Source organism: Aphelocoma coerulescens, chromosome 10, assembly GCF_041296385.1.
Source record: "Aphelocoma coerulescens isolate FSJ_1873_10779 chromosome 10, UR_Acoe_1.0, whole genome shotgun sequence".
NCBI classification, from domain to species: Eukaryota; Metazoa; Chordata; class Aves; order Passeriformes; family Corvidae; genus Aphelocoma; species Aphelocoma coerulescens.
The window spans coordinates 1,504,802-1,529,908 of record NC_091024.1 but is presented as its reverse complement, the minus strand read 5'-3'; the positions used below and the strand labels follow the sequence as shown (position 1 = coordinate 1,529,908).

At 38.9% G+C, this 25,107-nt stretch overlaps 2 protein-coding genes across 6 annotated transcripts in view; one reads left to right on the top strand and one right to left on the bottom strand.

The window, feature by feature from the left end:
* GLDN (gliomedin) overlaps nt 1–25,107 on the bottom strand; it is a 96,354-nt gene that overhangs the window by 31,331 nt on the left and 39,916 nt on the right. For 2 of the 5 annotated variants that reach the window (XM_069025569.1, XM_069025572.1), the window contains exons 1-2: nt 4,827–4,904; nt 3,873–3,994 (exon numbers count right to left, since the gene is read on the bottom strand). The exons of 2 other annotated variants lie outside the window; for them this stretch is intronic. The gene's annotated coding sequence lies outside the window, so the exon portion shown is untranslated. Of the gene's footprint in view, nt 1–3,872; nt 3,995–4,826; nt 4,905–25,107 lie in introns of those variants that run through there. One more of the 5 variants, XM_069025570.1, reaches the window with a different exon arrangement.
* On the top strand, nt 8,211–22,601 carry CYP19A1 (cytochrome P450 family 19 subfamily A member 1). The gene is made up of 9 exons (XM_069025944.1): nt 8,211–8,545; nt 9,501–9,651; nt 12,100–12,254; nt 12,514–12,690; nt 13,364–13,478; nt 14,750–14,864; nt 15,468–15,630; nt 17,051–17,292; nt 19,713–22,601. The coding sequence occupies exons 1-9, from the start codon at nt 8,401–8,403 to the stop codon at nt 19,977–19,979; spliced, it is 1,530 nt and encodes a 509-aa protein (XP_068882045.1). The 5' UTR covers nt 8,211–8,400; the 3' UTR covers nt 19,980–22,601.

Here is a 25,107-nt window from a genome sequence, read left to right as displayed (position 1 = left end):
GAATGTCAGATACTATGCCACAGCTTGTAACCATTACTGTGTGCAGCTCTAAGCACAGAACACAACAGAACTGAACTTCTGCCCGTTTTTGCTTGTACTGTAAACAAGTCTCTGCTTAATAAATAGATATGGAAGAGTGTGTCCACATGGAAAAAGAACAAGAGTTCAGTTCTCAGATTGAAATTATGTTGGTTTTTTGGTTGTGTAAGCTGGAGTCTCTTCCACGGGGTTGCAGTAATGCCACAAGAATTTGTGCATGAATTAAGTCCTTATTCTCCCCAAACTGTCTGCATTATTTATTTACTTAAAGAAAGGCTTTTCAAAAGAGATTTTACATTCAACAAAATTCTAGGTCTCTTTCATCCTTCCCTGAGTTAAAAATATTCTATCACTGGAACTATTGTGCACAACACTAAAATACCTTCTGTTTCAAGTGAGATCAGAGTCCTTTAAATGTAAGACCCTTTTCCCCATTAGATGAGTTCTCTTACTAAAGAAATGCTAATGCTAAAGCCTTGAGTGAATTCAGAAAAAGAAGAATGAAAACATTTTATGAGAATCTTTTACATCTGTGGCCTGACAGTGAAAGACAAGGATGCACAATGTCTTACTGCCACAGGATAGAACACAGCCTTGCTGAAAACAGAATCGAGTCACTGAATTTTCTAAACTTGAGAGTACTAAGGAAAAAAAGATGATTTTGACCTATTTCCCAAAGCAGGCTGTTTGGACTCCTAGGGGTAAACCTACAGAAGAGGCAGCTGAGCCAGCTAAGGATTGCCCATAGCAGACACTGAGACAATTTGGACTTCTCTTGCTTCAAACCAGTAACAGGCACGAGCACCTTATTCATGCTTCTGTGTTAGTCTCCTCTTTTAACAGCACCAACACCTTTTCCTGTAGATCTTTGGACATCACTTTAACATTTCCTGTAATCACATAATGCAATTCTTCAAAACAATTGGAAGTTAAGTTTGAGTCGCCCAAAACTACAGCAAAAAGGGAGAAGCACCACGAAGCAGAGAAACCAGCCTTTCGTTTGTGTGGCCATTCTGACAAGCTATCAGACCAACAGGGACCATGAACAAGCAGCTTTATGTGTACAGTAAAAGTATAGAGGATAGCCAGTTAGTCCTCTGCAGTGCCAGTGAAGGATTGTATCCTACAGAATGTTACTGATGACTTTATACGTTTTTATCTAAGAATAAAACCTTTGGACTTCCTTGCTGTTGGAAATTGAAAATACCTTTAGATACACTTGGCAAAGAGTTAACATAATTTCTGCTAGTTGTATCTCCTCTTTCCTTGTTCAGAGCCCCCAAACACAAATTATAAACTTGGTTTACTTCTCAGTTTCACTCTCCAGTCACAATTCCAATCAGCACTAGGCATGTATATCTCTGTCACTGGCTGTTTTGCAGCAGATACACTGAGCTGGAGAGGTAAAATTACAAAATTTTCTTTTCAAAGCAACAGCCCCTGATCTATTACAATAAACAAACTTCCATCTCTAAGCAACTGATCTCTTAGCAACAAGAAGCACCTGCATAAAAGATGCTACAGAGAGTGATCACCAGAAAACCTATCCAGACCTTTAAGAGGAGCACATCAGGAGCCAGGATAGCACTCTCCACCGGCAAAAATCCAGAAGTAGCAAGAACACACAGGTAAATTTTCAATTCATATTCTAGCAATTTTCTTCAAACAGCATGAGTAGGACATTACATAAATGGGATTTATTTTTGTTTTGAGTGGGAAGCATGCCTTCCGGAGCTGCTTTGATCTGCTACTGTAATTATCTTTGTGTAAATTATATGCTGTCACTATCTAAACACAGAAATCTTTTTTAGTAGAAAATATGCAGGTCTTTGGCCAAATTCCTGGTATTAAAACAACAGTAATATGCTATATATTTTGCAAGTGTTCTACAAAGTTTCTTTTTTTAAAAAATAGCACAGCATTCTTGCAGGATAGCTATCCTAAGAAAGTGTATTCATTTTGTCCAACCTTTCAAGATCTTTACATCCAAAAATATTAACTAATTTCAGTTTTTATAGATACAGGCTCCCCAGATTAAAAAACTAAACCTGTTCAGTGTTTCTGTGGTATCTGATATAATTCTTTAGACTCTCAAGTGGATTTTTGTTCATGTGTGCCATGACAGAGTTAAGGTAGAATACACGGCATGGGACAGACACTGCCAGCTGTTGCTGCACAGCAATGTAGAATTGGGAAGTGTGTGAATTTTGGACAAACTGACATTTCCAAGCATCACTGTCACAGCAGGGAAAAACTGATTGTGAGTGAGGCTAAAAAAGTGAGGATAAAAAGCAGGTATAACAAGTCTGGAACTGACCCAGAGAATTTGTTTATTCTACCATAGCTGGATCTCTCTCAGTTGGTGCTTACTGTGGAAAAGTGCTGTCTTTCTTCTAGCTGCTCTATTTCAGTTAATTATTATATCTGATTCATAAAGTCATTTGCAAAAAGAATGGTTTGAGAATTGTCATGCATTCTTAGTCTCATTTTTTCAAGTACCAAGATAAACTTTACTTCAGGATTAATTTACATATTTTGATAAAATACTTGATGTTTCTAGCCAGAGAAAAAAAAGCCAAAAATTTAATTTGTGTTTCTTAGATGGTTGTCCTCTCTGTGCCAAGTAACTTGTTGCTTAAATTGACCAAGGTATTTGCTAGCAGTAAAAGTACAACAGCAGAAATATGATTATGGTAGAGAGAGCAGCTTTTTATCTGACAAATTAGAAACAAAACACCTACCCAGTAGTAATAGAAACCAATAGCAGCTACCTACAGAAAACCCTCCTCATACACAGCTGCTTTGCCTTAGTCACCAAAAGGAGTCTGATAAAAAGCACTTTAGAGAGATTTCAGTTGTCTACCCATGACTCATTTTCTTGTTAGTTTTGAGTTAATTAGAGCTCATGGTGTTCTAATGAAACTTTGAGGTAGACAGGCAGTAAATTCCAGTCCTGCCACCACTGCAGAAGTTTGCACAACCCCACAGCTCTTTCTGATGGCTTACAAGCACTGACACACCTCTTCTGCTTCAGGAGATGGTTTGTTTCACATGAAGCCCTTGTACTGTCCTGTGTGGATGATAACTCCCATGGACGTCGTGGTGGTTCACAGGCAACAAGACCTTTTGTGAAACGTGCTAAAACTGGCAAGTTATTTTTCCAAACCACACACCAGCCACCATACAAAGGCACAAAAAAGAGGCACTGCTCTTACTGCAGTAATCCAAACAAATAGTAATATTCAAATGCAATCCTACATTTATAGAAGATATTTTTAATGTATTTCCTTCCCTGGCCATGGGTTCGGTCTGCATTGACCAGTTAATTCCCAGTCACATGCCAGTACTGGGTGGTGCTAAGAAAACTGATTGACCAAGCTGACCCCAGACAGCAGGAATGTCAACATTTACAACAGTAACTGGAAGTTTGCAGTTCCAAACTTCTCTGCACCTTGAAACTCACCGTACACTTTGGGTAGAAGGGCTGACAAGAAATCGAGTTCAGTGGACACTGGAGCAGGTACAGTTGTGGCCACCACCAGCACTGCAGCGCTGCAGCAGCATCTTAAAAGTGCTGTCAAAGGCAGCTGAAAGAACTTAAAATCTCAGAGAAGCAGGCTTTAGGGACAGATCCCATTCAGCTGTGAAATAAGGCAACCCTGTCATAAGAAAGCTCACCAAAATTGAAAAGCAGAATTCCAAATAATAGCAGATGCATCAAATGTAACAATCTTTCTTATCTCATGGTACAGACGTTTTTTCAACACACAGAATGGTGGCTATGTTCTGCATTTCTGTTTCACTTGCCCTCTGACACAACGTTAGGCTCCTACCTCCTCATTTACTTGTCAAGAGCCCCTTTAGATTGCCAGGATGATCATTACTAAATTCCCACTTTCAAGCTTCTGTTGAAAGCTGTCATCTCTTCCTTCTCTCTTCCTCCTCCTCCTCTAACCTAAAAAACAGATGAAGTTGTAAGTGCTATTTAGATTAGATTTCATAGTAATCAAGTGGTACAGGATTATTCTACAAGGCTATAATAATCATTCAACACTGCTAGAATACATTTCCATAGTAATTAGATGTGATAGACCTCTTCAGCTACACAAATTCCAGCCCACTGACTCAAACTCTAGAAATGACTGGAAAAAGGGGTTTATTCCCTCATTTTTGCATTTTACCATATTTATCTTCCTTTTGAGATGCAGAGGATTGAGTAAGAAGTATAAACTAATCCTAGACAAGGCCGAGTGCTTCAGAAGCAGAGTAACGAAATCACCTGACTGCTCTGCACATTGGGATTGCAAACCCCTCTGTAGTGAGAGATGTCTGACAGATGCAAAGGATCAGATCACTAAAACACAGTGAAAAATAATTAAGTGATAGAAATAATTAAGTAATAAAACAAGTGAAAAGTAATTAAGAAAAAAGTACTGTGAATCAAAGTCAAAAAATGTCACAAGAGGAGTGCAACATGAGATCACCACCAAATTGTGATGGAAAACTCTCAGTGACATCCCCATTGCATCCTGAGAGAATTACAGCATTAGAAGAGACCACAGAAACCAGGGTGACCCTAAATAAATGTGCCATCTGAAGCTTACAGAGTAATTTACCTCTCCCCTTACAAGGAATGATAAACACTCTCGAGTTTAAAAGTCTTCTGATGTGTCCTCAACTTTAAACCCCACAGCCTTTCAAGAAAACAAGATAATCCCTCTGTCAAGGATGTGACATATGCTGGACACCTGGTGATAATTATCCACTTCAAATCAATTAAGACCTACTATTTTATTTTCCAGAGGTACTGGGTTCCCTCAGCCTGTATCAACGTTGCCAAACACTGTGGTACAATGGCAGCAGATCTGTAGAACAAAATGGGTTTTGTGTGAAATAAGTCTATTTATTTTTCCAAACTGTTTAAACCTAGATAAGCTGCTTCAGATGCTGGTAGTACTGGTCACTAATGCTTGGGAATTTATAACAAGTAGCAGATTTTCTTCTCCCCTGACAGATGAACCAATCCAAAGGAAACAACTCCAGGACACAAGAATGGCTCTTCAAGAGTTTTCAGGCAGTTTTATGAGCTCCTCCTTCTCAAAATTAAGAGAGATTTTCAGCTCCAATTCTATAATATGATTTTATGTATTTGCTCTTTTACTGACAGAGTCATTAAGTACAAAGCTCTAACTGGAATAAGAGATGTCAATACAGCTGTCCTTTAGATACATGGGCTTTTCTCGTTACTGTGGACCTTGTCATCATCCCTCATATTACCTTTAGCAAGAAAATGTTAACAGAACCTAGAATTTTCTTCTAGTGCTTTGTAGCCAAGACTCAAAAATCAGGAATCTAAGGGGCCCTCTGCTGGCAGCTGCTTCCCCAGGTGTTGAGATCCATAACTGCTGTCAGGTCAGACAGCCTGGGCACATCCATCTCTTCTGTCACAAAAGCACTTTCTTATAGTAAAGTCTCTTTTCCCCCACTAGATAGTGGGATTTTTAAAAGCTTTTCTTGCCCCATCCTTCCTCCTCCACGTAAGTAACGATCAGAACCCACAAACCCCTCTGATCTGAGGCACCCCTCAACCAGCTGCAAGGAAAGGAGAGCTGCTTACAGCAGGCATGGCAAACGAGCAGGACCAGTGAGACCTTCCTTCATGCACAGTGGGCACTCTAACGTGGTTCCACCTCTACCGTTCTCAGTCCATTCAGTGACTGCTCACCATCCAAACAGGTTTGGCTGAGTTTCTGTGAGGAGCGACTTCGCTCGTGGGCAGTGCTTAAAAAAATGCAGTGGGTAAAAGTAGGATAAGCAGTTCAGCTGAAATATTTCTGAGGTGAGCTTTTCATGGCCCAGCTGGCTTTTGCAATGAAAAAAAAGTGGTTCAAAATGCAAGCCCTGCAAGTCTGCTTTGATCATCCTCTCATCCTCACTGAAATAAAGCAAAGAACTTCTCAATACATGAAATGTCAACTGTTTAAGAAGCCACTTTGACTAAAAATGAGACTGTTTTAGATCAGTTCAAGAGTACAAAAATGACTCAAACTTAATGCTTTGCCTTTAATACTTTTATCTACATGATAGCATGATCCAGGATATCAAAATTATAGATGTAACAGTAAGGTGCACACTGATGTGTTGGACATATGACAAAAAAAGAAAAATTTTCTCTTACTGAAGATTATAAAATTATAAAGCTGGGACAATCAAGAATCCAAAACCCAGTCTACTGCTATCTGTATATTTTGAAAAAACAGAAACCTGCCTCCATTCCTCTGTCAAACAAAGATAAGCTTTAGCTGTGAGCATTTAAGAGCTGAACAAGATCAAAACTCAGGGCTGATTTTTAGAAAATAAAAGGGGGAGACTCATACTTGCAAAGTACACTGTGCAAACATATCAGCACCTTAAACTCTGCCAGGGCTCACCCTGCAGATATAATATTCATAGATACATGTTGGGAGGTATGAAATTGGTTTATTTCACAGCACCCAGATGCATAACCAGCTCCGTGCTTCTATTCAAGGGGAATATGAGGCAGTGAAACTGCTGCATACAGACCAGAATGTCTTGGAGATTAAAAAAACCAGAAAAAACAATGCACATCAGAGCCTATCTGTGGCAATGGGGTACAAAGATGAAGCTTATGCAGATCAAGAGAGAAAGCAACCAAAAAGTGGAACTATACGCCAAGTGTGGCTCTTTCCCTCTCTAATGCCCTAAACTCACATATTAGTAAAAGGGACTGAAGCTGATAAAATATTTACATATACACAGGCATGCTTTGGTTGTGGCAGTGAACAGCACTCAAGGAAATGTAAACCAATAAATACCATTACATGATAACAATTCTTGTGGTTACAAAACTTTTTTTCACTACATAAGACAAGACACCAGCTGGAGGTGTCCGGGATGTGACGTGTCCCTGGACACTCTCAGAAGAGGTGGGCTGCTCTCTATTGCAAGAGCAGGCATGTTTCTAAAAGGTCACCTGGCAGATTGGTCATTTTGGGTCACAAAAACCCCAGAGGCCTGGCAGAGAAAAAATCCAAAAGAGAGCATTGCATGCACCTGCAAGGTTTTAAACCACTGCTTACTGCCTTTGCCCTTATTCCCTTCCTACACTCCATACATTTCCTCCTTCGACCACAAACACCAGGATTCTCACTATCTAGAAAGCATCTGCCCCATTCTTGGCTCAGTCTAACATAATTTTAGCACTGAGGGTTGCTACAAAGCAAGCTCTCACTATTTCTGCAGTGAGACCGAAGCACAAGACAAACAAGAAAGCACTTGCTGAAAGCAAACTGTATCAAAAAGCTTACTGCTAAGTAAATAGATCCTTCAGCTTTGAAATATTGTTGCAGGAAGAAACAAAGCAAATCTATTCTTAGTTGTTGCCAGAGCAGAATTAAGGTGTTTTATTAAGAAAATACTGTGCAGGTTCAAGCAGTATCTTTCTGTGGTTAAATGAATTCTCACTCATATTCCTTCTCAGGTACAACAACTTCTTATATTTTATCACTTAATTCAAAAACATGCAAAAAACTTGGAATGAATCCTTCTATTCCCTTTAAGAAACCTGTTGACTGTCTTTGGGGTTTCCTTCCTGCGCTGAGTGCCGGCTACAGCCTGAGTGAAAATATGGCAACAATCTATGATCCTGTTTGTTATGGCATATGTTACATTTTCCTAAGTACTTAGCAGAAGAACCACAAAGAAATGCAATACATTATAGTACATTATACATACACTCAAAGTACACTGTACATACACTCAAAGCTTGGCAGTAAAAAAGAGCCACGTTTCAAACAAAAAACTGGGGTCCTTTATCTGTATCATTGAAAACTACCACAGTTATTCTGGAAATTCAGGAACTCTGGAACTACAGGCATGCAGGAAGGGCACAGCTAAGTAAGAGAGAAAAAAGCTGGCAAGTGAACTCATTCAATGCTTCCACACATACTGCAAGTTTAATTTCTTGTGTTTTGATTAGAGATTTGCAAGGAGTAAACCTCAGTGTTGGCCAGCCAAGTCAATATCAGAGATAAAAGGCCTGTCAGCCAAAATATCCAAAACTATGCCTCAACATCAAGGTCAGAAAACCTTTGTTATTCCCAAGCAAAAAGAGTGTTTGCTTCATGTCTCTATTGACTTGTGATGAAGCCTGTCCTGGGAAGCACTCCAGGAGTCACCCTCGTTATAAAGCTACATCCAGAGCTGATTTCTCATTTGTAGGAACTACAAAGGGGGTGAGAGGTACTGAGCAAAGCTGAACACATCTGAGCTTTGACAGCCTCTGCCTCTCTCCCCCTTTCTCTCTCTCTCTCTGAAGCAAAGCAGAATCTCCTGGAAAAGATGGTCCTGGAAACTCTGAATCTGATGCACTACAACATCACCAGCCTGGTACCAGACACGATGCCAGTGGCCACAGTGCCCATACTCATCCTCATGTGCTTTCTCTTTCTCATATGGAATCATGAAGAAACTTCATCAATACCAGGTAAATCAACTTTCACTATAGTGCCACATAAAAGTTTTCAGAGTAATTTTTGTTTGTTTCTCAAATTTAAGTGAGAAAGTAATGCTGAATAATTATTGTATGACAACAAAATTCATCATGAATCAGCTTAAGTAATACAGATTTTTTTAAATTCCTGATAAAGGAAATCAGGCTTATTCTAACTTCAGAACTTCCATAACAATCGTGGCTTGGCCATATGACATTTAGTTTTCAGCTTTATTATGTGTGTGCTAGAAAGACATAATACTATTTTGCAGACTCTAGATGTTCACAGTTTCATGTGCATTATGAACTACTTTCACGTTTTACAGTTTAAGTCTTTCTAAATTGCCTTTACTCTAAACAGCTATCTAAGAAGCTATTCAGATCTTAGTAGATCATCAATCTTTTTCTCCCTCTTTAGCACTGAAGACTCTCCAGAACAGAAACACATCGAATTCCCTTTCCCTTCTGTCATGTTTTGGGGGCTTGTTTAGACATTACTGACTCAACTCCTTTTCCACCAGATGCAATGCCCTGCTGCATGAAGGAGAGCAGTGCACACATCTCTCTCAGGAGTTGGAGAGGAGTAACCCTAAACCAGTGACTCCTGAAATTCTGAGAAAAGACCCTTGCCCAAAAGATCATTTCCTCTCTCTAGGACACAGCTGCTGTCCCTCCACGTGTGAGCAGCAGCTGGGAGCTGCACAAACAGCAACGAGCGTTGTTTGGTGTAGGTACCACTGAGAGCACTCCAGGCTTCCTCAGCTACTGAGACCTCACCAACACAGCTGCAGCTTCTGAGACAGTTTCAGAGCAGGATTGTTTGTGTGAACTGCCCAGTTCAGACTGGGACTGTCATGGTAAAAACCTCCTTGCAAAAGGGAGATGCTCCGAGGTGTTTTCTTGTCCGTGAGCAGTGCTGAGACCAAACCTCTCTTACCCTGTTTCTTAGGGCCAGGATACTGTATGGGAATCGGTCCCCTCATTTCACATGGGAGATTTCTCTGGATGGGAGTAGGGAAGGCCTGCAACTACTACAATAAGACATATGGAGAATTTGTGAGAGTTTGGATCAGCGGTGAAGAAACATTTATAATTAGCAAGTAAATCCTTATTTTCTATGCTTAATAACTTGAAAAGCCTTATCATATCTTTACAACCTCTTTGCTACTTTTTTCTAAAGTAGAATGGTAAAGTTACCATTTTCAAAAATTTTCCTAACAAAAACTTTTACTTTCTGCTATTCACAGACCTTTTTCTAATCTTGTGTTTGTTTAAAGACTCTGCTATTGAAGTTTTAGTGAATTCTCTCAATATTTTTTGGTGGAAAGGAAAGTACTGTGGCTCAATCCTAAAAATAATTTACCATCTATTTTAGTATTCCATTTCATATTAGGACTACATTCAGTTCAGGTATCTAGACTGACTGCAATGTGGGATTAAGTCAAATTTTCACTTTCTATGTTCTTAAGTTTCTCCTTAAAGCAGAAGTGAATGCTTGAAGGTTATGGCTCTAATTCAGCAATTTAATTAAATAAATACAGCATTATAGTATTATGAGTAATTCCACTCCAATTAATGGGATTATTCATAGGCTTCAATTATACACAGTATTAAACATAATGCTAAACTTCAGTCTATCATTTCGTTAGCCCCAGTGGATGATTGCTTTCTTCTTACACTGGATTATTATAAGTCATGCCATGAAAAAGAAAAGAAAATAGAGTAGTAACATGTTTACCACATGTAATGGATAAAGAATCAGAACCTTTTTAGTAACCATGTCAATCAATGCATACTTTCATTACCTAAAAGCTTCTGAGAGGCAGCACAGCATAGAGAGTTACCACAGAGTTTGCCATGTGGTGCAAGGCAGCTTCATCTCTATTTTAACCTCTGTAGAAAGAGGTAATCATGACAGGGAAACTGTTTACATTCCTACCCTACACAGGTGTTGCAAATATCAACTAAAGCAGTCAAATGTTCTGATAATGCCATGAATGCTTTGAAAATGTTAGGAACTCTTATTCCTGTCTTTCCCTGTCTGAGCTACCAATTCATCAGAAACAAACCAGGACTGCTGCTAAACAATGCCAGATTTATACTCAGTACATTGCTCTTCTTGAGGCATTTTTTGTTTTAAATCATTGACTGTACACAGAATACAAGTATTTTACTTTTTTTTAAAGCAAGAATGTAGTATAAAATTTTCAGTGGATCCTAAATTCACAGCAAAACTAAGCACAACCTGGCTTCTGTAAAAGAAAACCAATGTCATCCTTTTTTTCACCAATGTCATCTGAACTTTTAGCATCAAATCTAATACTGTGGTGCTACTGTGCAGAGAGAGGGACTTGCAGCCTTGGTTACAACAGCTGAAGTCTTTTGGAGGGCTTCATTAAATAATTTCATAGGAAAACCTGCTTATGCAAGGTCCCTTGACAAAACCCTTCCTTAAAGCACTATGCTGTGTCTCCTGCATAGAGACACGTGGGATGGGAAGAATTAAAATGAGCCTGCTGCACCTTTTCCTTTCTGGGGACAGCTGTCAGAATTCAACACCATCTTTTCACTTTCAGGGAAATACAGATGGTGTGCCCTGACGTGGGAAAAAACTTTATTGTTAACTTTACCTCAGGTAAAAGCTAAACTATAAAACCCAGAAAACTATAAAACCCAGAATATTTCCAGTCAATAGCAAAAATCACATTACATTGCCTGACTGAAAAATGAATTAAACCCATATAAGAAGCCTGAGGTTTGGCCCACAGACTATACTACATGGTAAAGAAAGAAGCATAGTGCTTCATTTCCATCTTTGTTCTGATTGTCTCTCTTTTGGTTGGATTCTGTTTGATCAGGTTTTTATCACATCCACATTTCTGAAATGCTGGCTCCCTCTAAAGGAAATGATATCTTAAAGCAAGAATGCTGCCTGCCAGCACCTGCAAATTAAACTTACTGAGTGTAAAAAGAATTATGCATAGCATGGATTTCCCTCACTTGTCTAGTTAAGAATATTTATTATTTATCCCACGCATACCATCATATCATGATGATGCATATTTAAGTGATGGACGTGTATTTATGCTTTCAGTGTATGTCTGGGAATGACCAAAGAGCTACAGAAGTATAAATACTACTGACTATACAAAAATAAAACTAATTAAACACACAGCAAACGTTTTATCTCATCCTCTGAAATATCTGACATTGGTCATTGTCAGAGTATATCATATATATCTACACATTTCCATGTATACACACCAATCAGTTTAAAATCCTTCGTTAACCATTTGCATTTTAAATGAAAAATAGTTTAAATCTGAACAGAAGAAATTATTGCTCTAATATAAATTCTGAAGGCATTGATCATCAAGATTTTTAATTATGTAAAAGGAACAACATTTCGTGCTAAGCATTGTACTTCCTGCTAAATAAAGAATGCAAGTCAGCACTTGGGAGCAACTGCAGAATGTCAGAATACAAATGCTGTATTCAGTCCTTGAAACAGTTTTTTATTTGGGGCTTTTTCCTCCTTCCTTTCCCAGATCCTCAAGCGTGTTCCACGTAATGAAGCACTGGCATTACGTGTCTCGGTTTGGGAGCAAGCTGGGACTGCAGTGCATTGGCATGTATGAGAATGGGATCATCTTTAACAACAACCCCGCACACTGGAAGGAAATCCGGCCCTTTTTCACCAAAGGTAACTCAGTGTGCACTGACACCCTGCGCCACTGTGGCACTCACCCCCCCAAATCTTCTCTGAAATGCTGCTGTGTTTGTCTGGAGCCCCTGGACTTTCCTTCCAAAGGATGATAAACCAGTTCAGCTCCAGGCTGCTTTACCCCAGGCACTGACACAGTAACATTTGCCCTTTTATTGGCGCTGTTGGCAGCAGCTGCAGCAGTACCAGGAGGCACCAGACTAACGGAGCTCTTGTTCCTTTTGCACGACCGTGCCAGCTCTGTCCGGGCCCGGGCTGGTGCGGATGATCGCCATTTGTGTGGAGTCAACCATCGCCCACCTGGAGACGCTGCAGGAAGTAAGGACAGAGCTGGGCAACATCAACGTGCTCAACCTCATGAGGCGGATCATGCTCGACACATCCAACAAGCTCTTCCTTGGGGTCCCTCTGGATGGTACTGACACCTTCTCTTTTCTGCCTTGAGATGGGTCTGAAGCACATATCCAAGGAAAATGCATTGATACCACTCAGCAGTTTTGTCTCAAAAGCCAGAGCACGAACAGACTCTCGTGTCACCATATAATGAATTAAAATCTATTTATTATCATGTTAGTTATGAAAAAGAGTTTTGTATGACTAAGAGTATACATTAGCTTGTCACCCACCTTAATGAATTGTACCATTTAAAGAGATTTTTATGCACCAATTTGGTACAATTCTGATATTATATTATATTCATGCAAGAATATGAAATCTTTCTACCAAACTAAATGATTGCCCCGAAAAATTAACTTAAAAATTTATTTCTTCAGTTTCTTCAGCCTCAAACCCTATGACAGAAATAATATTATCAGGGTGTCTAAACTGCCCCATGTCAGTGTTCTGCAAGTGTTGTGCTCTCCTGTGGGAGACCCTTTGGCTCTGGCTAACACACCTCTGTGCCCTTGTAGCAAGTTACCAGGAGTTTCTACAGAGATGGAGACCCTTTTTACAGTGTGCTACAAATGTTACCTACCAGTTGCTCATCAGATTCCCACTGACTCAGCCGAGTAGGGAACACAACCTTATTATTCATTTTTCTGAAGGATTTTTGTCACTTGACTATTGACTTTTTTTTTTCTTTTCAGAAAACGCCATTGTGCTTAAGATTCAAAACTACTTTGATGCCTGGCAAGCACTTTTATTAAAGCCTGACATATTTTTTAAGATTTCTTGGCTGTGCAAGAAGTACGAAGACGCGGTGTGAGTACCAACCGTTGTACGAAGCGTTTGCACGGGATTCTTCCTTTCTGAGGAGGAGCCTGTCCCTCGATGCTTCCCTTCTCCTTTTCAAACTGACCTGGGATCCTTGCAAAGGTGCCTGCTGAAGTCCCCTGTCCACAGGGCCAGGACAGGACCAGATTTGTCACTGGTGGTACAAGTAGCTGAATTCCTGGGCCAGTTTAAGGCTTTGTCTGTGCACCCCCAATTTATTCACCAAAGTAGTGGTTCATGCACACTCAAACTGAGATCGCTGGTTCATTTGCTTTGTAGTTTCATTATGGCACTGATTACTGCTTTATCCTGTGATGCTGATAATAAACTACTCTGGCCCAGTTATTACCAGAAAGCCCCTGCAGGCAAATATTGATATTTCAAAAGCAGCCCCATAAAAAAGGACTTAATCATACATTTTTACTGCAAAGAGAAAAAGAAAAAATTATGGGCTTAAAGCAATGCAAAGAACGACCACAGGATATGAAGACATCTAATATTCTTCTGATAAAATTTGCAAAAAAAGACCACTTGCTATTTCTAATGCATAAAATATTTATAAATACTGAGATCTTTATGGGGATTGAAGTTTTAAATGCATTTACCCTACAAACACAGTCAAATTATCAATCTCAACAGTAAAAAAACGCATTTGAAAAACCTGAAGATTTAATTCAAAAGCTTTTCAAAATACCTTTTTAAAAGAATTGCCTTCAAATCTGTAATTAACTGAAAATCCCCCCAAAATTTATAACATTTGAAAGTTACTGTTTCCACCACTGAAATACAAACTGTTAACACAGTATTATTATTTAAATATGAAAAATTTAGATCAGCTCTACCTGAAGAAACAATTTTTCTAACCCTTGTCTACATTTTTCTAAAAATCATCCCTTATGTTCTCTAAATTCATTTTACTCATTAATAAAATACAAGGAAAATACCAAATTTTTTGGAAATGGTAACAAATCTTTTAAAACTCTATTCTTTAATAGTGTATATAGACACCTTTTTTTCCTCTTCAGTCTATTCTATAAAAAGAGAACAAGATTTCATCCCAGACTGACAAGCAATTAGTTAAGAATAATAAGAAAATATACCTTGCCTTAGTATTACTACTTTTGCAGAGAACCATACAACCATTCTTAGGAATACTTAATTTCTGCCATTCTTAGATGCTTTTCTTGGTATAACTCTGTACTTCTAGCCATACCCAAGTGCAGATATTTATCAATATGTTGGATTTCATCTGTTTTCAGCAAGGATCTTAAAGGAGCAATGGAAACCTTAATAGAACAGAAACGACAGAAGCTTTCCACCGTTGAAAAGCTGGACGAGCACATGGATTTTGCATCCCAGCTGATTTTTGCACAGGTATAGGGAATTTACTCAAAATATGGCTAATTCTGCTTTTTCTGACATTCTGCTGAACACAGGCTTTGCAATTTAAACTTCACATGCCTCTGTAAGTCATGTCATCATAAAGGGATGCTGATGCTGGTGCTGTGGAGTCCCTGGCAGTGGCTCAAATAGGAATACTCGTATTTCAGGGTCAGGTGCTTTTCATATTTATTTCATGGCTTAAACAACATCCCTAAAATTCTTGCATCTATCCCTGAGTGTCCTTCAGTCTTTCCCTAATCTCTGTATTTCATTTAACACCTTGCCTTTTGTTTGCAAAGGTTTCAAATGCTATATGAATCCTATCCTGTGGAATCTCTGGCAGCTCACAAACTCTGTGAGGAGGTGCAGGAAGCTAACAAGAATCCGAGCTAAGAGCACACATTCCTGCTTCTCTGTAAGACAACACACACCCACCAGAACATGAGCTTTCTATTCTTCTCTGAAAGACAAAAAATAAATGCTATTTAGCATAAGACAGACTGTCAAGAACTGGTGCAGTCCATAGGACCTTCGTTGGCATCAGAGGTCAGCAGACAATATTTTCTCCAAAATTTCCTATTTTTCATTTTTCAGAACAGGGGGGACCTGACTGCTGAAAACGTGAACCAGTGCGTGCTGGAGATGATGATTGCTGCTCCCGACACCCTGTCTGTGACTCTCTTCTTTATGCTAATCCTGATTGCAGAGCACCCCACAGTGGAAGAGGAGATGATGAGAGAAATTGAAACAGTTGTGGGTAAGCAGGAGCTGCAAAGTCAGCAATGTGGGAATATAATGTTGCTTCAGCAGAGATCTAATTTCATTTATGTAAATCTGAAAATTTTAAGCAATTTCTTCTAACAGAAGTGTTTGCTGTAAAACATATGAACTATTATTATATGTAAAAATTATATTCAAGAGCAAATTAAAAAAAAAAAAAAAAGATGGGCAATTTTCAAAATAAAACAGGAATCATCAGAATTGATAATCTATTAGAAAGAATGTGGTATATTCTCTCCTCAGCAACCACAGTGCAAATCAGCATTCACCTCAAGTTTCATTGAAATTATTTTCCATTTACCTTGAAATAGCAAAAGGGGGCACTTGTTTCAAATACTTCTAATCACCAACATTTCTCTGTGACAAAATACAGAACTTCTCTAAGTTTCACTACGACTGTAGGGGGGGGAAGACTAGACAAAATTAAAATTATATTCTACTGTCATCCATTTTGATCTCAAATTGGCCTCCTCTAAGTACTAATTACTAACTATTCAAAGCACAATCAAGATGTTCCAAATTTGTATTCTTCCCCTTCTCTAGACTTCATCCAAAGCCTGACACTGAACCAATATAGAATCTAATTTCATCCACTCTTATTTAAGATTTACTTCTGGTCTGTTAAACACTGGAAAATGTATCACAAGTCTTTCACTCTTTATCTAAGGTACTTTTAACAATCCTTATTTTACTGTCCTCATGAGAGTACTCACTTGTTCATTTTCCCTCTTTCTGAAGCCTTACCCTCCAAGGCAGGAGAACGTTGTCTTTTCCTTAAGGAAATGCCCAGCCAGGGTGACAAACTGCCTTTTGCCTGGCAAACCTGCCACAGCAGCAGGGAGCCTGCAGCCCCTGAACTCTCTGGGGCTTGAAAGCAGCAGAGAGGCTCCCATGGGCAGCACACCACAGCACTGGCACTGCTGCTGGAAGCTCCTCATCCCAGCTGGAAGGGTCAGACCCCAGCAGGGCCTGCAGGGACACAAAGCCAAGCCCAACCACATGGGGAAAATTTAAGGTCCCTACAGAGTTATCTCCCCTCTGCAGCCCGTCCCCAGATTCTCTTTGCTGTCAGCTCTTGGAAGAATTATTTGTTGTGCCTTGCTGCTCTCTCGTGCAAAAGCCAGGGAAGGATTCCCAGAGTTTTGCTGACAAGAACAGACTCAGTGTATTAAGAAAAAGGTGAGAAGACTGTTAATTAATAAACTAGGGTTTATACTGATGAACAACATACCAGATTTCCTCAGTAAGACAGGCTACATAAAACTCCTTAGAAGCTCTTGGATCCTTCCTACAACTTCAGAACCCGAAAATCTTCCCAAAATGCTCTGATATTTGTATAACGAAGCTATTAAATTCCTAATCAACTAATGTCTTCACCATCTGCTTTACTCCACAAGGGGACAGAGACATTCAAAGTGATGACATGCAACACTTAAAGACCGTGGAGAATTTTATTTATGAGAGCATGAGATACCAGCCAGTGGTGGACCTGATCATGCGGAAAGCGCTGCAGGACGACGTCATTGACGGCTACCCCGTGAAAAAGGGCACAAACATTATCCTCAACATCGGCCGCATGCACAAGCTCGAATTCTTCCCAAAGCCAAACGAGTTTTCTCTTGAAAATTTTGAGAAAAATGTAAGTTTTCCATCCTATTTCTTATGGAAATTTGGATATTATTTGTTGCTAATGTCTTTTCCTCTTACTTTGCTCAAGAACTCTGTGACCACAGGACTGTTTTGCCTTTGTCTAAGTGCCTAGTTAGCTATACAACCTGGTTATTACTGTTATTATTATTATTATTAGAGCTGGGCAGATATTTTCCTGTCAAGCTGCCTTTTAAATAAAAAAATAATTATAATATAGAAAACAGCTTTCCCAGACATAATAATTTTGATGAAAAATCTCTGATTAAATTTGTCAGATACACATGGTTGCCATTATATCCCCTGACACTGGACAAAAAAAAAAGAGGCTTTAGGGGGCTAGAGCCACAAGAGCAGCCAACACCGAGCTGAGGCTGCCTGAGGGTTCTCTGGAGAGGTGAAGCAGTGCAGCAACTTCCAAGAGAATGAGGATCTAGTACCCACATTATTTTTAATTTTTTTAATTACTATTCCTAAATAAAAATATTTTATAGACCACAATTAAAATTTTAAGTTTTAACTAACTTAACACTGGAGATGTTGAGTAATTAAGTCCCTGTTCAGCACTGAATTTCAATTGAAGTTACATTCTAACTACCAGAAGAACTATAATCCAAAGCAATATGTGAACTTTTTTTTCCTGCTTGCAATCCCCTACTACTCAAATCATCCTTCAGATTATTTACTTAGACCTCTGCTCTTCTGAATTCTGACGAAACAATTGGTTTTGTGAAACTGTATTTGCTCAGCAGTAATAATCTGGAGAGATTAAAACTGAACTGATATGTTAGCAGCTGCACACATAAACATCCACAGCAGCAACTTCAGCTTTAAAGAATTAAACAGCCTAATTGATACACCAACAATGGACTCATCAGAAAAACCCCTGAAGAAACAGCTAAGGAAAAAAAAAACAACAACCCAGGGATAGGAGTGTTCAAGCCAGAAAAACACCTTTAAGGTTTACCTATTTTTCTGAAGAAAGCTAAGGGCACACCATGTATGCCACATGCAAAAATGAGCATTAATCCACCTGGTTAATATTTCTAAATTGCTGTTTGGTCACCCAGAGCAAACTCTGCACACAGCATTAAAAACAACAGCTCAAAAAAAAAGTCTTAGGAGAAAACTCAAGAAGAGAGCAAGCAATTATCAGAATTACAATTCACTGTGAACAGATTCCATTTTGCCACCCGTTATTTACATTCCAAGCATTTCTACCAAAAATGGATATCTCACTTAATTTATGAGTACATTTTGCTACTAAAAATATTTCCCCTTGACCAAATATTTAACCACACATTTTCTATCTGACCTGATGCATTCTGTTTGCCACATAATTATTCTGGCAGGCACAATTTTCCTCCATTTCTCTAAGAGAATAGCAATCCACAGCATTATTTATGATAAGATGCCATTGTTAGAATCTAAACATTTTTCCATTTTCCCAGGCTGTGCATTTGCCATTGTGCTGTACTGCCAGCTGCTGTACTTGCTCTGTGTTATAAACAGTTGTATTTACATACCATTTTTCAAAAACAGCTCAGTTTATTTGAAAAAAAAATTAGACAGAAAACACTTCTCTCAGTCTGAAAATAAGAAAAAAGGGACGCTTTTTTCCAAACGATTTGATATAAAGCAACCTTTTCTGCTCTATTCTTGTTAAATAGAAAATCAGAACAAAGTTAATATCCCACTTTTTTAAAAAGAAGTTACACAGATGAAGAAAAATAATTTATTCATAACCAGACTTTCTTTTTAACTGATCTATTCAATGGTAATAAAAGTAGCAGAAACTGGCTGTTCATTCTTCAGTAGTTCTGGGAGTCCTGCACTTGGTATTTCAGCTGACAGGACAGAACGCAATGATTTTATAAGTGTCATCTCTCAATTAGGTATCAACATTTTTAACATTTAATTTTATGACAAATTAGCTCTCAGAAACATTAGCTTTATCATTACAAATGGAGCAGGTGTTCAGCTTAGTGATTACCTTTAGACAAGGCATCAGCCTGCATTTCAGGTAGTTATGAGCTTTATAATGAACTTTTTCTGAAAAACTTTTAAAATGAACTTTAACGCATTTGATGAGCAGAAGCTTCTCTCCATTTCACAGCTTGTGGTAAAATCCCTGTAGTTCCCAGGACAAACAGACAGATAAACAGAATTCAACTGCTTAACTGAAGCATCCCTGCTGCCTCAGCATTTCCAAAGGCTGGTCCATGATTCTGTCAGTGTCTGTGGCTGGGCCTGACTCGGGTGGGATTTCCAGCATGAAATGAGTAATTGCTCCTAAAAGATTATTTCCACCGGTTTTTCAGAATATATCTATACCCATTTCCATCACAATTTTCCCTACTTTTATGGAGAAAAATGTGTCTCTGAGTTTATCCCTGACGTTATTCTCTGCAGGTTCCTTCACGCTATTTCCAGCCATTTGGCTTCGGCCCCCGGAGCTGTGTGGGGAAGTTTATTGCCATGGTAATGATGAAGGCAATCCTAGTGACTCTTCTGAGGCGGTGCAGAGTACAGACAATGAAAGGAAGAGGCCTGAACAACATCCAGAAGAACAATGACTTATCCATGCACCCCATAGAAAGGCAGCCTCTGCTGGAGATGGTTTTTACACCCAGAAGAAACGTGAACGAGAATCAGGGTGATGGAATGGATCAGCACTAAAGTTACAGGGTTTTCTCAGCCACTAAGAAATACTCATCATTCCCAGTTAAACATTAAAGTTAAACATTTTGCTGCCCCTAAATGCCTACAGCTTCAGGTGACAACTTGTTCTGCCTGTACAGCAGAGCCTTGGGCCACAGTTGGAAAGACTGAAAGTACAGAATAGTCCAGCTGTAGATGATGCCATGCTCCACAATTCCTGATTACTTTTTAAAACCACAGATTTCAGACAAAGTGATGTCTTGCCTTTCAAACACTGCCAGTTCAGGGGTTTGAGGGTCAACAAAAGAACATACTTAATGTATATTTAGTTCCAGGACTACACGAGTCCCTTTTCCCCCCACCTCCCCAAAGATGGACCAAGGAGCTTTTGACTGCTGCAAAAGCTCCAATTATTTGTTTTCAAAACAGCTGAATGAATAACATTAGTTCAAGACTAAGAAACAATTTAAAATATTTAAGACATCTATAAGTTGTAAAGAAATGTTTGAACAAGAAGTCATTCAAACATTTCTCTTTACCATGTTTTGCTGTCCTATTAAACAGATACCAAAGATTTACAGTGTCACATAGATTTTACCAATAGCAGTAATTTTCAGAGTACAAGGTAATAATGGCCATTGAGACAACTGTTCTATGTTTAACCCAGTGTCCTGCTGCAGGGGATCTGTAAACATCTCAGCAAAGGCCAGGTGAGAATGAGGGAATGAACATGAAACTGCCGCCAGTATGACGTGGGTGGGGTAACTCTCAGCCTGCCCCACCTCCTCACCTGATTGACTGTAGAAATTTCCCACCTCACCTCCGTTTGGTGAAGAAGGTCAAATTCCCTCTAAGCTGCCTAAGATGTGCCAGATCTTTTTTTGACCTGGTTTTAGTTGCTCAATCCTCCTTCAGAGAGTAAGATTTGGAGTTGCTGCCCATGTTCCCACACCACAGCAGGAGAGAGTGTCCCTCCCTAATTATCCAAACAACTCTTGCTGCTTCTCCTGTATGAGCTCTGGGCTGTGTCCCGCTCTCAAGCATCTTGCCCCATGCCCACTGATGGAGAGGGTTCTGTAGCTTGAGAAACATTGCCACAAGAGGCAAATTTCACTGGATAAATGCTCAGAGCTTTGCAGTGACAAAGAGGAGTTGTGCAGTAACAAGCAGATTTCTAGAAAATGTTTTTCAAGGTGTTTTGCATACACAGGTTTTCATTTTAACTGTAAACCAGGCTGAGGTTTATACTTAATCCTTAGCAGGAAAAAGTGACAACTACCCAACATTTCTGTTCAGAATCCACCCATCTTGAAATCTGTACAATCTGGACGTTGATATCTCTACTAGCCTAATGAGGAGTTGCTAGCTTGGTCAAGAAGAAAAAGATCTTCCTGGCTTAATGACAACATTCCTTGACAGAGACTTTCCATTTTCATTAAGCTTGAGTTTTCATACTGTGTAACACAAAGAAAGGGATTTTCCAGATAAAGTGCCTTGATAAAGACAACCAAGCAATGTACAGTGGGCTTTATGTTAACCTTTTCCTTCCAAGTCATTTAAACTATAATAGAAGGCAAGAAAAAAAGGGGGAGGGGGGGAAGAGAAAAATTGTCTTTACTTGGAAAATATAATTTTAATTAATTAATATCTATTCCTTCAGACCACTGATCTCAGGCACAAGTCCAGCAGCAAAAGAGCTATCCACTAGCACAGAAAAACTGCAGAAACCCAACAAACAATCATGCCCCACCCAAAGGTAATGAATTACCCTGGGAATGGTGACAAAGAAGAGGAGCTGCATATTTAGGGTAATTCTCAGAACAACATAATTTTCTGCAGTAATTAAAGGGGGAAAAAAAATCGAACTTGTAAGCAGAAGAATTTATTGCAGGTAGGTTACTTATAAAACTTTTTCCATAACATTTACATTATACCAAAAATTACATTAGTGAAGTGCAATCCTGCACCACCTGTACATACATACAGATAGAAATAGGATTTAATGGTAAGACCCAATAGTCTTTTCCAAATTGAAAGATTCCATGTTTCTAGAACTTCTATTTTTTAAGTCATGAAGTGACACACTGGTATGAATCTGTGGAATATCTAATGTAACCTCTGCTTCTACATTCTTTGTACCCTTTAAAATAGGAAATTGTTAGAGCAGTTGGGAGAAGCAAAAACAAGAAACAAACCCAACCATGTTCAAAGCCTTTTTACTCATTCTGTATCATAAAACACATCAGGGTACTTCAGTGGGCAAGCATCTCTTATTTGCATAAGAACTCTGAAAAGAAATCCACAGAGGGTTTTTTTTCTAGGGAATAAACTACTGTTTTATACACAGGATACATATCTTTGCTTATTTCACACAGAAAACCAATTTTGTAGTGATATTTCACTCTCTGATTTTCCCACCTCACAATTATAGGCCTCCTCCAAGTAAAACTTTTCACAAACTTGAAATTAATAAATTATCACTCAAATTTTGAAGTAATTTTATGAAATCAAACAGACGAAAAATGCATGCTGCTCTGATTTCTTGAATGTATTACATATTGTTGAATTTGTAGGCTGGAACTTCAGAAATGTGATTACCATAATTATTCTATGGACAAAATAAAGCAGTATCATTTTTTACTCTTTGTCAGCAAGGCAATAGAGTTATTTCCCATTGTGTTTGAAGTGCATTCTTTCTGATATGTTTTGAACACAGCATTTCTGGTCCTCTGGTTTCTACAGTATTTAGTTTTGTCCACGTTTGGACAGCAGAGCTGTAATTAATGGGAGCTCTCAGCTCATCTGAGTCCCCTTCTCCCTGACTTTATTCTGGCTGTTCCTCAGTGGTCTATTTGCATGAATATTTGCACTGCCAGGTCCATCTCCCCATCCCATAATCTCCCATGTGCTTGAGAGCTGCAGCTGGGGAAGCAGCATTCCAACACTTGCCATGTGGGTAGGAACAGTTTCAGCCTCTCCACTGTACAGAACAGAGCTCTGATTTCAAGCAGTGTTTTACTGCCGGGTACTGCAAAAATCCACGTGGCTTTTCACAGCACAGCAAGCCCACGGCCATCAGGTGGCTGCTCCATGAATGCTCCATGCATGGACACACCACAAACCTGACTGTGTTTTATACATCACTGTGATTATGGGCTGCTCACAGCACATGGATGTGGATGTTGCTAGAAAATAAAATGAACGCCAAATAAAAGTTGTATGCAAAAGAGTTTAAAGTCACGTTTCATCGTGTTTTCCCAATCTGAGAGTCACAAGAGAGTATTAAAAGGTGTATGAGTGTGTCTGCATGCGTGAACTGATTATTAATGAAATCTGGGACGTTCTAAAATCAAAATTCCCACTGATTTTAGAAGATATATTATTGCCAAGCTATTTTTATAGTACTAAGAAAGCATAATTAAAATAATTTAAATTCATACAAGACTATTTGCCTAGGAATGCCCTTTATGAAAGCTTTAAAAGAAGGGAGAAGAGGTAGGTTTTGATGGTTCTTAAGATAACAGATATTTGTGAATATAACCAAAAAGGTTGGCTTAATGATACAGATAAAGGACTCAGCTATCAGTGAGGAAAGTAAAGTAATAAAAAAAATGAAACAAAGAAAATAATTAAGCTGACTGTACAGTTCGAAGTAAATTTCATCTCACAGCAAGATGGCATGACAAATTCAGTTTGTATCCAATGCCTAATTTATTTCACTCTCAACTAAAAGTTTTCAGAATGATGAACCTTACATCTGGCCAAGTGACAGAGAACTGGAAGGTAGTAAATGGCACGCTAAAAAATATTTTTAAAAATCCCAGGAACTCTTTAACATAGCTGCAAATAAATTTTTCAGACAGTAACATGATCTTGAGATGCTCCCAGTGAAAATATTTATCCTAGATTTTTAAAAGCTTTATTAGTAATTTTTAAGCATTAATAAACAATTTTCATTTTATATATTGTTCACTTTCTATATGCTCCAATACAATCCAGCATTATAGCCTCAGTTAACATCACATTAAGTTCAATTCTAACCTCAAAAAAATTCCAGTTGACAGTTTTCAGAAGAAAGGAATATATTACTGTTTGATAGAGGAAAATCGTTCAGAATTTGGGCCAAATCTGCTTGAAATAAATTCTTCCATAATTTAAAACTGGAATTTGCTCCTGACATACAATTTTAAACAGGCAGTGAGCCAGGGCTTAAGAGGTTAGGACTGTTAGGTGATGTTGTGCTGAGCCCTACCTGCTGTTATTGTAAGCCTTAAAATTTATGATGTCTATTTATAAAAGCACTGGGTTGGCATGTTGTTATAATTGTGCCTTTCTCAAAAGCAGATCTTTAATTTTACAGTCTAGGCAAGCAGAGGATTCCACAAATCTGTTCTCCTGCAGCACTCCTTCCCTTCAGATACACCAATGAATTAAAAAGGAGCTGCAGTCACTCACAAAACCCCCACTGCTTCCATAAACTGAGATGATGTTACGCTCTCTACGGTTTTGCTACCACCTCTTTGGTTGCAGATAACTTTATTTAGGTACAGCTACTGCCGAGGATCCCGGAATGAACCTCCGACAGGGCCCAGCAGATGGCGAATTTCTCCTGCCACAAGCACAGCTCAGCTTTGGCCAGGTCCATGCTGATGGACGAGAGCTAAAAGCCAAGAGATGCCTGGTCTCACTCAGTCATTAAACACTGCTTTAGGTGGATGTGGAGTCATTCTGGAGTCATTCAAAGTGTAGAAATGGAGAGAAAACCAGCCCATGGACAGAATTTACGGGCAATAAATTATTCCATGTATTTATTGCTCCATTTATTTATTATTCCAATTAGCGCTGGCATAGAACATTTTCCAATACCACCTTTTGCTAAAAGTATTCTCCCAGTCAAGTCGAGTGGAATCTTTATGTGTCATTTGGCATCAAGACCAGCAGAGCCTTACTTGGTAGGGCTCAAAATTTTTTTTGAGGAACTGTAGGGCTTTGCTGGTATTTTAAGTATAATTCAACCTAACAATTAATTTGATGTATTGATACGAATGCACTCTCTCAATGTGATGTCTTAATACAACATTTTCCCCGTTGATGGCTTAATTTAATTTAGTGCCTCTGTGGCATTTATGCCATAGTCCACAGAAGT

Excerpts from the sequence above, each read along its gene's own strand:
- CYP19A1 (XM_069025944.1), top strand. The coding sequence starts at position 8,401 with ATGGTCCTGGAAACTCTGAATCTGATGCACTACAACATCACCAGCCTG. Across the intron at positions 9,652-12,099 it reads GAAACATTTATAATTAGCAA|ATCCTCAAGCGTGTTCCACG; the intron begins GTAAATCCTTAT and ends TTCCTTTCCCAG. Across the intron at positions 14,865-15,467 it reads CCCAGCTGATTTTTGCACAG|AACAGGGGGGACCTGACTGC; the intron begins GTATAGGGAATT and ends TTCATTTTTCAG.